Source organism: Trichechus manatus, unplaced genomic scaffold, assembly GCF_000243295.1.
Source record: "Trichechus manatus latirostris isolate Lorelei unplaced genomic scaffold, TriManLat1.0 scaffold00101, whole genome shotgun sequence".
NCBI classification, from domain to species: Eukaryota; Metazoa; Chordata; class Mammalia; order Sirenia; family Trichechidae; genus Trichechus; species Trichechus manatus.
Window position 1 is genome coordinate 2,937,553 of NW_004444037.1, and position 12,305 is coordinate 2,949,857.

The window sequence follows — 12,305 nt, forward strand, 5'->3', positions numbered from 1 at the left end:
CTGAGGAGGAGGCTCCAGCTGAGGAGGAGACACTATGGATGCAGGCAGTTCCATGGAAGGAGATACCATGGGAGGAGGCGGCTCCATGGAAGAAGGAGGATCCATGACAAAAGGATCATCCATGGGAGGAAGTGGCTCTATGGGAGAAGGCCCCACCTGAGCCGGCTCCACCTGAGCTGGCTGCTTCTGAACTGTTCCTATCTGAGGAGGCGCCACCTGAGCAGGTCTCTTCTGAGCAGGCTTCTTTTGGCAAGGCCCCTTCTGAGCAGACTCAACCTGAGGCGGCTTGCTGCTTTTTTTACTTGATTTATTATTTTTGAAAGTTTTCTTCTTTGTACTTTTTTTCGTGCATGTATTTTGCTTTTTATCCTCCTCCACTTTGCTGCCGTCCTTTGGCACTTCCTGACTGATTTTGGATTTGCTTTCTACCTTCTTTTTCTTTTTTGTCACAGGCTCTTCATCATTCACATGATCATTTAAGAAATGAGCTTCAGCTTCCATCTTCCTCTTGCTTTTCTTGGTTTTACAGGACTTTTCTGAATTATTTCCTGCATGCACATCCATCTCTTTAGTCTCCGTTGCTGATTTGCGAGTTCTGGTGGTCACTTGGGCCACTGAGGCATTACAGGACTTCTTCTCTTTTGAAATACTGTCTTTTCTCTCTACTTTTACAGGCTTCTCATGTTTCTTTCCAGCCAGATCTCCCTTTATTTTTGTTTTCTCTGTTTCTGTTTTTTCATTGGTAATATTGTTATCAGGCAAGTCAGTTTCCCTCTTTTTGGTTTTTTTTAGTTTCACTTTCGAAACATCCATTGTTTTATTAGGACAAGTAGGATGCTTAGATTTGAAATGATATTGCAGATTACATTTCTTGGAAGCTGCATAGTCACATACAGGGCAATTGAACTGCCGCGGGTTAACATGTAGCTCTACATGTTTTTTGAAGTTACTTCTATCTGCTGTTTTGTAGTCACAGTATGGGCAGTTAAGAGGTTTAGGCCCATTGTGAACCTGTCTTGCATGGCGGGTTACTTCATGTTGATTAGAGGCCACATAACTGCACTGATCACATTTAAATGGCTTCTCACCTGGAGGTAAATAAGAGGTGTTTAGAGAAGACATAGATTAAGAAATGAATTCAAGACCTGCTAAAATATACTTATAAGGAATAGGATATGTATAAAAACCAGACTATTTGTTGAACAGATTGTATCATGCACCTTATATTTACCATACTTATTTGTATAACTTTTCTCTATCCCTTGATATTGACTTAAAACCAAGCAGAGGAATAATTATCTCAGTCTATCCTCATCTTCAGAAAAGTTCATTAAGGGGCTCTCAAGCACTACTAATTTAAAAAAATCTAAAATTCCTATACAATTTTAAGATAAATCTTAAAAACTTCAAAGAAATTTCTTATACTCTGGGCTATACTCCCAGACCCAGGTGGAAAAATATGGAAACACTGCTCTAGCCTCAGGGAGAAAAAGTTTTTTTCTTAAAATTTAACCCTTTTGTCCATCGTGGCAAGTAGTAAGTTTCACTCAGCAAACTTTTCAAATACCAGAGTTGCTATTTTAAAGCAAAAATACAGCCAAGGTAATTATTCAGAAACCTTTCCTTGATCCTCACCCTCACTTTCTTCTATAAAATGGGCAAGGAAATTAGGACAGAAGAGGCATACAAATAGATATGGTATATAAAATATGCAAACAACATCATAACCACAGATACATACAAAACCAGAAAAACCACTCCCACCCCCAAATTAAAGGGATAAGAGTAACACATTCTATCTGAATACATACCCATCTAGATCACATTCTAGTAATATTACCAAATGGTATCCATACCCCACTGGTCCAATGGAATGCATAGTAGAAAAATGGAAATTGACATTTATGAAAATTCATCTCTCAAACATCAAATTCATATAAAATCTCATCTTAAATTTTCATAAAGTAAAACTACTCAGACATTAAAAGCAAAACCACGTAGGTATTAAGCTTTACATGATTAGAAAATGTCTGGTGATAAAATATTAAATCACAAAATAAAAACTTATCCAGGTACATCAGATTGGATATGCAGCTAACTGAACAACTCTCTCCGTATTAGTCCACAAATGGATTCATAAACAAGTTTCTACAACAGGATACATTACTCTATACTTGGCCCTATCTTGTCTTTTCAAATCCATGACTTAAATGGAGGCACATATTTGCTACCATATGTAGACATAAACTGGGGAAAGATAGGTGGCATAAGGGTTAAGAACTCAAGTTCTAGACTTAATCTATCTAGCGGATCAAATATGGGCTCTGCAACTTGCTTATTGTGAGACCTTGGGCAAAGTACAACTTCCTCACCTGTAAAATACTCTCTACATGTTGTGAAATATAAATACTCTAATCCACATAAAGCACTTAGCAAGAAGCTGACAATAGACACTCAATATGCATTATCTATAATTGATCACTTTTAGAATCAACTGGTATAAAAATGTATGAGTAAATAAAAAGCCAATGATTGAAATTTATCTGTTTATGAAAATATTTATTCTAATAAAGGAATGGTAACTAAGATATCACCATTTAGTAACCCCTATGCATGAGGAGATCTGAATGGCAAGTATAAATTGAGATGCACACCTCTGCCAAGCCTCCAGCTGGCCAGGGGAGTGGTCGTGTAGCAATTTTATGTTTAAAATTTGGTGGCATAATTAACCTCTTGCATTAATTTTTTTCTCTCAGTTTCTTTTGTTGTTGACATTAAAGCTTGCTTGTATTAGAGTATCTTTTCATCAAGATTTTCTAATGTGTAAGTACCTAAGCTGAATTAAGTCTTTTTGCCCTGTACCAAGTTTTAACCTTACTCCCTTTTCCAAATCTACTATTTACCTATGTTTTTCATCACATTTCATATAAATGCGACAGTTTTGTCTATTATAAGCATAAAGCAAATTCAAAAGAGGAAAGATGTGCACAAGCTTTACACATTCATATAAAGAATAATCCAGAAAGAACAGTTAAAGAAATTTTTAATTAAATAATAGGGACATACGATGGATTACTACTATTCAGCAATATAAACGAAGTTCTGATAATACAACAAAAGAGGATGAATCTCAAAAACACCGAGTGAAAGAACTAGACAAAATACATACTGCATAATTCATCTACATGACTTTTAAGAGGCAAAATTGTTCTTTTGATAAAAAATCAGAATACCGACAGAAGGGTACCCAGGGGAAAGGGACAGGAGGCAACTTTTCTGAGGGTGACAGAAAAGTTCCATGTCTTGATCTGAGTAGAAGGCAAAAAGGTTAAAAGATCCATAAAGTCACTGAGGTACCCTCTGAGAATACTTAAGATGTGTGCATTTTAATGTGTATAAATTATACCACAAAGAAATATTATTTAAAAAATCACTCTAAAATTCTTTAAGACTCTCAAACCGTAACGTCTTTAAGCCCAGCTATTAAATAATTATAGCAATGATCATGAAGATGGCACAGGACTGGGCAATGTTTGTGATATACGGGGTTGCTATGAGTGGCAGCCAACTCAACAGCAACTAACAACATAATAACAATCACCAAATAGTAGTTGTTGAAAGGAAAATAAATTTATCACGGAATTAAAAAAAAAAGTAATAAATGGAGATGGAACTTGGCAAGTTGTCTACTTTTACGTTAATGGTATTTAACAAACATTCGCTACCCACATAATAGGAAAATATGCAAAAGTAAGTCCTATACTAGCAGAATGGGATAACTAGTCGGTGTGATACATAAAGTATAATTAGAGGTAAATGTAAACAGCACAGAAAATACAATGGCAATTACAAACTGGATGGTGGCCTCCAGTGAGGGTAGGAAAGGGAGAGTTGAGGAAAATGCCAGTGTCTCTAGGACTACCCAGGAGGGGCCAGCCTAATACTATTAAACTATTAGCAGACCCTGGCTGATGCAAAGGGCTAACGTGCTCGGCCAGTAACCAAAAAGCTGAAGGTTCAAGTCTACCCAGAGGCACCTCAGAAGGAAGGCCTGGGCATCTACTTCCAAAAACACTGCCACTGAAACCCTACGGAGCACCAAAGTTCTACTCTGACATACATGGGGTAGCTATGAGTCAGAATCAACTTAATGGCAACTGGTTTACTAGGCAGAAACACCAATAAAATGAAGGCCACACCACCACCAGATTAGCTTAGTGTGCCTGTATTTTCACCAATATCCAATTTTCTTTTTCACCAAACCAACATTCCGATCTCTAATTAGACCTAAGACCTACACTCCTAGATAGAAGGGCTCCAAGTAAACGACCAATGTGGTTTTGCTTCATAAACCACTGTCAGTTTGGCTAAAATGTATCAAATTCAACAGAGCCTAATCTCACCCAGAAATAAGTCAGAGCACACACTGCTCTTCTCTAAAGATATTCAGGAACCAAAATGCCCAAGGTGACCTATAAAGATCAAACCACAGAGCCACCAAGATAGTCACTCCATGCAAAAGACCATCCAAATTGACCTGACTTAGCCTCATTTTATTCCATGTGCTATCAGCAATTTCCATTCAAAGTATTAAAATGTAGGCTCTGCTGAAAATAATTCAGCACACTCAAAAACAAGACAGAGTAACCATTTTTATTTCGTTTTTTGACTCAAGCTGTTGGCATCCAGTGAAAGACAATGGTTCTGTGCTCTCTCAATACAGTGTGCTTCAAATCTCAATATGCTAGATTCTTTATTTGACCCACTTTCTGAGCCATAATGTGTTTTTAACACTGCTGATGAAAGGAGGAGAGTAGGGGAGGGGGTCTGAGGCCAAATACTAGCTCTTCTACTTTTGAGAAATGACTATTATCCTGAGCCTGTGTCTTCATCTATAAACTGGGATTAGGTTTCTGTTTTCCAAATTAACTTAACTATAAGGCCAATTCAAGAGAGGAAAGATTTACACAAGTTTTACACATTCGTTAAAAAGCTACTACTCATTATTAACACTTTAAAAACACCTCCTGTACTGTAATAACAACTCTAGAAACCACCTTTAAAATAAAGTAAATGAAACTCAAGACAAGATTTGGCTTGAGCCAGTAACCAAAAAAAATCCAAATGAAACTGCTTCACAAAAGATTACCAACTAGTGTAGAACACCATCGACATAGTAGTATTAGCTCAATGAAACAAGTGTTATCATCCTAACTCAGTGACCCAGCATCACTGATAATTATGCAATACAAATGAGACATATCCTAAAGTAGATTACCAAGTCTTTACAGGAATACCAGGACACAGGAAAAAGCTAAATGGCGCCATAAAAAAAGCAAGTAAACAAATCAGAAGGGGGGACATTCTACAGGAAAAACTAGCCATATTTCTCCAATGCCTTAGTTTCCTCATCTGTAAGATGAGGACAATAAAAGAACTTACAGGTCATAGGAGGGTTATAAACAGTAAATTGAGTTAACTCATGGAAAGCTCTCAAGTGTTTTTATTTAGGGCACGGCGCACATCTATCAACAAGACTCTACCCTAGCCTCAACAAAGCCTGAGATTGTATTTAACTCTGAGAAAGAAAACCAGGAAGCACCCCTAAAGTTTCTGGGTAAGTGAACCAACTCAATGACTTAGGAGATTTAGAAGAACACTCAAACTACATTAACGTGACAAGTATGTGAGGTTAAGACAGGCTGGCATATTATATGACCCCTTCATAGGCCAGATCTAAGGTAATTATTAATTTAAGGGAAATGAGTCTACACTTTCCTAAACAACAAGATTAAACATACTTTCCCCACCGAGGTATATATACTGAATCTGGAAGGAGAGTAATCTGATCAAAAGTGGTAGTTCATTAAGGGTCCATTATGGCCAACTGAAATAATTACCTTTCAAAACCACCTATGTTAGGTTTTTTTCTTTTATTTACCTTTGCCACCTACATACCTTGAAAATGAGAACCAAATCTAGGTGGTGATCGTGATTATTTCAGTCACTGGAGTGGATTAATTTTCCACTTGCTATAGTCTTGCACTTGGTATCCTGGATTATCTAGCATTTTCTTTTATGTTTAGTTTTTGTGAATCGGCTCTTAAAAACCCCTGTCAACTCTCGGTCCCGGACAGAGCTGGAGAAAAATGTAGAACAAAATTCTAACTCACAAAAAAAGACCAGAATTACTGGCCTGACAGACTGGAGAAACCCCAAGAGTATGGCCCCCGGACATCCTTTTAGCTCAGTAGTATAAAGTCACTCCCAAGGTTCACCCTTCAACCAAAGATTAAATGGGACCATAAAACAAAATGACACTAATGGGGCACAGCAGCCCAGGACAAGGACTAGAAGGGAGGAGGGGATAGGAAAGCTGGTAATAGGGAACCCAAGGTTGAGGAGGGACAGTGTTGACATGTCATGGGGTTGTTAACCAATGTCATAAAACAGTTACGTGTACTAACTGTTTAATGACAAATTATTTGTTCTGTAAACCTTCATCTAAAGTACAAAAAAAAAAAAAATCAACACGAGAACAAAAACAACAACAAAAAAACCCTGTCAACTCTCAAAATAAATCCAAATTGCAGGAGCTGAGGAGGAATCTCTAGAACCTGGTAACTGTAACCACATACCAAGAAATCCAACATTATACTGTGTGTATAAATAGCATGATGAGGGGAGTGTGAGAAGGTGGAGATTATTCAAAAAGCCTTGGTCTGTGATAGGAGATCAAAGTTTATTAGAGTTACGGAACTCTTTAAGAACCCTCCTCCCAGAAAGAGTGAGCACACACATACATTTACACTCAGTTTCAGGAGTTCAAGTACAGATTCCGGGCTAACGATCTCCATATCTCCACACTAACAGAACACTGATTTTTAGCTCTAATTTCTAAATTTTGCCCCGCAAGCCATTTAAAATAACTCCATGTTAAAAAACAAATCATAAATAATTAGTTCCAAGTCTAGAAGAACTTCTTAACAGTAGTTTACTAAAAATAATTTTAAAAAGTTCCCATCTCATGGGCAGACTCTGTCTAGAGGCAAGATGAGAAGGCAAAAAGGGACAGCAGCTAGTTGAACGGACATGGGAAATACAGGGTGGAAAGCAGGAGTGTGCTGTCACATTATAAGGAGAGCAGCTAAGGTCACACAGCAATGTGTGTATGTATTTTTGTATGAGAAACTGCCTTGAACTGTAAACTTTCACTTAAAGCACAATTAAAAAAAAGTTCTCATTTCATACCAACCTGAATGAGTACGCATGTGTCTAGTTAGATGAGTCTTCTGAGAACTTGAGTAAGGACAAAGTTCACATTTATATGGGCGTTCTCCTGCAAAAATATAATAATGAATAGTGTTTAAAGATAACAAAATAAGCCAAATATAAAAAATCTTACCAACATATGCAATATTCGGCATCGAGCATTTTTTAAAAAGGTATTGTTCCTATTTCTGGCAAAATGACCAATTTACATCATGTATTAGAAATGTAAATAATTCAATTCAGAATTTATATAACATCTTTTCAGACTGGATTTGTGAATTCTCATAGCCCTTTTCACTTTCACAATGCTGCTATATGTTACTACATTAAGTATTTAACTTCTTAGCTCCTTTCCACCTATATGATTCCTGTATAACTGCAATTGGAATAACTTTCTACTGTAACTAATAATTCAGAAATAACTGAAGTATAAACGCTACTAAGTAAGCTGTGGGTGAACCAAAAGGTTGGTGAACCCACCCACAGGTGCCTCTGAAGACAGGCCTGATGATCTGCTTCCAAAAGAAAACCCTATTGGGCATTTCTACTCTGCAAAAATGGGGTTATGAGTTGGAATTGACTAACAGCAACTAACAACAACAGGATAACTATAATCAAAAAGACAGATAATACCAAATGTTGCCAAGGATGTGGAGGAATTGGAATCCTCACATATCTGGTGGGAATGTAAAATGGTGCAGCTACTTTGGAAACCAGTCTGGCAGTTCCTCAAAAAGTTAAAGAGTTACTTATGACCCAGCAATTCCACTCCTAGATGTATATACCCAAGAGAAATGAAAACATACACCCACACAAATACTTGTACACAAGAGTTCATAGGCCATTATTCATAATAGTCAAAAAGTGGAAACAACCCAAATGTCCACCTGACAAATGGATAAACAAAATTCTACTTATCATACAATGGAGCATTATCTGGCAAAAGAAACAATGAAAATAAGAACCATACATATAAAAACACTGAAAGCATGCTAAGCGAAAGCCAATCACAAAGGACCACAAATTGTGAGAGTCCACTTATATGAAATGTCTATAACATACGCCAATCCAGAGACAGAAAGTAGATTAGTGGTTCCTGGGCTGGGGAAGTTGTGGGGAAATGTGGGGGGGATGAATACTAATGGGTATGGGATTTTGGGGTGATGAAAATGTTCTAAAAACGATTTGTGGCAATGGTTGTGCAACTCTGTGAATACACTACCAGCCACTGAATTGTACACGTTTTTTAAGTGGGTGAATTGTGTACGTGAACTGTATCTCAATAAGAGTAATGGCGTAGTAGTTAAGAGCTACGTCTGCTAACCAAAAGGTCAGCAGTTCAAATCCACTAGGCACTCCTTGGAAACTCTATGGGGCAGTTCTACCCTGTCCTATAGTGTTGCTATAAATCGAATCAACTCGATGGCAACATATTTGGTTAAAGCAATCATAAAAAATGTTAATGAAATGGAAGACCCTTGAAAACATCATGCTAAGTGAAGTCAGTCAGTTACAAAAGGACAAATATTGTATGACCCTACTTATATGAAATATCTGGAATAGGGAAGGGAGTAAAGAGGATTTGTTGCTTAGGGGACACTGAGCTTCTGTTAAAGGTGATGGGAAAATTTGGAAATGGATAATATGATGGTTGAACAACATAATGAAACTAATTAATGTTTTGTTACTTATTTATTTACCATGATAAAAAAATGAATGGAGAAAAGTTAAACATTATTATAGATTAGCATGAAAGGTCGAGGTTTACTTTTAAATTCTTTATAACAGAATAAATTGCTTTTATCTGTAAAACTCTACAAAATAGGCCTAAATATTCTAAAAGGTTAGTTAGGCAGTGATTTTTAAGTCACACATATAGGCAAAAATGATCTTTTTAAGAAGAATTTGTGAACTGGTATAAATATCAAAACCACAAAATTAAGTCTTTTGATTAAAGAGGCTGATTCAGAAGTAATCCCTAGCTCCACTCCCCTCCCATGACAATTACCAAAAGAAAGAGATTCTGAACTTTGAATCCCAGTGGTATGTATCATTAGGAAATGATGGGCACATCACTTCCGGCTTTCAGAGCTAGTTTTCCTCTCTGGAAATACAGACTACTGTCACTTGCCCTGTTTTTCCTCAATGGATCTTTCTAAAGATGAGTATAGAACAGAAGAAAGCACCTAATACCAGGCAGTTAATAAGGAACAGAATAAACCCACTAAATGAGTCTGAAAATCAACAGTGCAAAAAAAGAGAAACCCAAGTGATTCCTACCCCTAACATTTCTGCTCTCTACTCTCTAGCGCTAGATTAACTTATTTTTCCAGAAATTGAATTTTCAGAACTATGCATTTAGCATCAGAGATACTCTTAGAATTTACATAATTAAAATATTATCCTACATCAAATTGTATTTTTAAAATTAAAAATAAAAATCACACTAATCAGGTAAAACCAGGAAAGAAATCTTTTAAAACAACATTAAGGTCAAGTTTAACACAATAACATGAAATGAGATACCCACAACCACAGTGCTTAGAAATCTTGCTGCAGGTCTTCCTTGTAATGGAATTCCACCTGCAAGTTTTACTGTTTAAATCTGCCTTATACACAAAGCATTATCAAATCCCTTCCCCCTCACTGGGTCCACTCTCTTTACCTATAGGAGTCAATCCTGCAGAGTGCCACACCTCCTGGCAAGGGGACCTGATAATATAACAGCATCTACAGCCCCTTTTCACTAGTGATCCAAAGAGTACAGTATACTAGGTTACTCTCAATCCAATTTGTTCAGGCAGTAATCAAGCCTCAATTCTCACCAGGAAAATGAAAAATGTGAATATTAACTACTAATAGTTACAAATATTTCTTTGAAAAATGATATTCCTTAATTAACAAAGGTTTAAAAGAATTTTAAAAGCAAGTAAGGGCTGTTGGGAAGAAATGGGGAGTAACTGCTAATTGATACAGGTTTCTCTCCAGGGTGATGAAAATGTTCTAAAATTGACTGGAGATAGCTGTACAACTCTGTGAATACACTAAATACTAGTAATTATTAAATTACGTACTTGAAATAGGGGAACTGGATGGTATGTGAAAAATCTCAAGATTATTTTTAAAAATTGAATTTATGAAACATTTACCCAGAAAACCATTGTTAATATGCCAAATGTGACAAAAAATTGGCAACTGTTAAGTATAGGTGATGGGTATATAAGCTGGATCACTGTGGTACTATGGTACTCTTAAGATGTTTGAAGTTATTCATATAAAGAAAATCTAAATTTTTTGACAGAACTGAACTTACAGACTAGATAGAGGCTCTTACCTGTATGAGTTCGAACATGCTGAACGTAATTGTTTTTTCTGTCTGAAAAATAGTTGCATTTTCCACATGTGTATACTTTCCTAGGAAAATGGTTTCTCAAGTGTTTCCTCCAGTGATATTCGCTTACTGTGGTGTACGTGCAAATGATGCACTTGTAGACTCGCTCATTATCCCCAGCTCTGGTGTGATGTTTCAGATGCGCAGTATAGTGATCATATCGGTTGGTATTGTAGCCACAGCGGTCACAGCGAATGGGGCCCTTGGAGAAATCTCCCTCTTCTGCAGTAGAAGAACCATATTCCCTGGCTTTTGCTTGCTTCTCTGCACTTTCTTCCACAAAAAATTTCTTAGCACTGTGGACTCTGATGTGATGCACAAACTGTTCTTCAGATTCTGCTTCATACTGGCATGGCTTACAGCGAAAGGGTTTGGTCTTCAAGTTCTTGCACTTGTCCTCTGTTCCTGGTGTTTCGGTAGGAAGATCTTTACTTGAGTTATAAATTTCTGGGGTAGCAGATACCTCAAATACAGGTTGAGGTTCTACCACACTGAGTTCCAAACTTTCCAGTTCCATATTTTCCAGTCCATTAGGTTCACCTTTTATTTCAGGAGACTCTTCAAGTACTTCTGCATCACTATCTGAAAAATTATTATCCCCAACAGGCATCAATTCTGCCATCTGTCTTTCTTCACCAACCAAGTAATCACAGCAGCTGCCATTTACTTCCCCAGTCAAAGCCACATTTGCCAACATGATAAGCTGAGGTGCAGCCAGTTCAGCTTTAGAGAGGTCATGCAAATCATACATGTCATTAGGCAAGGCCATTCCAATGTTGGCACTGCTGGTAAATAGCCCTCCTCCTCCTCCAGAAGACTGTCCCATTACCTGGGTGGCCATAACTGGATTCTGAATTTAAAATAAACAGAAAAGGACGTAACTTTTAATAGCCTGAAATGAAAGCATTATTGTAGTTCTTCATAACTTAAAAAATATATATTTTTCCAATATAATTTTAAAACTCAAGGAGCTTCATTAACTACTAAAAACAAACTTCAAAATATTTTTGTAATCACCAATTCTCTTTCCTTCAGTCAACAAAAAGACTTTCATTACCACTAAAAATTTTTTATCAACAGTGGTGACATAACTCATCCATCAACTAGGTTGTTTAGGTAATTAATTTTATATTTAATTGGTATGTCTTCCCTAAAGAACTTTTCATTTTTCTGGTGGGTAAAAAACAGGCAATCTTCATTTTTAATATTAACTGAAATTATCTCAAAAATTCAAAACATGATTAGTAGTTCTCCCATTCTCCCTTCCAACAATTCACTGGTTTGAATTCTCAAGCTGAAAAATCCAAAAATCATTCTGTCGTGCCCTATGTTCACAAGCACGTCTGGAAGGTGGAAGGCTGTAATAATTGGGCAACCTAATTAAATTTCATATCAACCCAACTAACTTCAGAAGAATAAGCTATTATAGAAAAATATCACAGAGTCTAAATTTTTCGATGACTCCACTGGTTTAAAAGGGGAAAAAAATCATGGACTCCTTTCCTGTGAAAAAGGAAGTTTGGCTTACTCGAAACTTCACAAATGAAGATTAAGAATTAATCTTTCAAACCCCTGATGAAAAAAACGTGCAACTCTCCATTCCACAACCAGTAACTTTTCTGCATTGCGCTTGACTTGGCCT

The 12,305-nt window shown here is 36.8% G+C and overlaps 1 protein-coding gene across 1 annotated transcript in view; it reads right to left on the reverse strand.

Annotated features, from left to right (window-relative positions):
* Positions 1-11,524, reverse strand: part of REST (RE1 silencing transcription factor) — a 14,353-nt gene extending 2,829 nt beyond the window's left edge. Inside the window, exons 1-3 of the mRNA XM_023737311.1 lie at positions 10,607-11,524; positions 7,256-7,339; positions 5-1,088 (exon numbers count right to left, since the gene is read on the reverse strand). Coding sequence (XP_023593079.1) covers positions 5-1,088; positions 7,256-7,339; positions 10,607-11,504 — 2,066 coding nt within the window. The 5' untranslated portion in view covers positions 11,505-11,524. The remainder of the gene's footprint in view (positions 1-4; positions 1,089-7,255; positions 7,340-10,606) is intronic.
* Between the last annotated feature and the right edge of the window lie 781 nt (positions 11,525-12,305).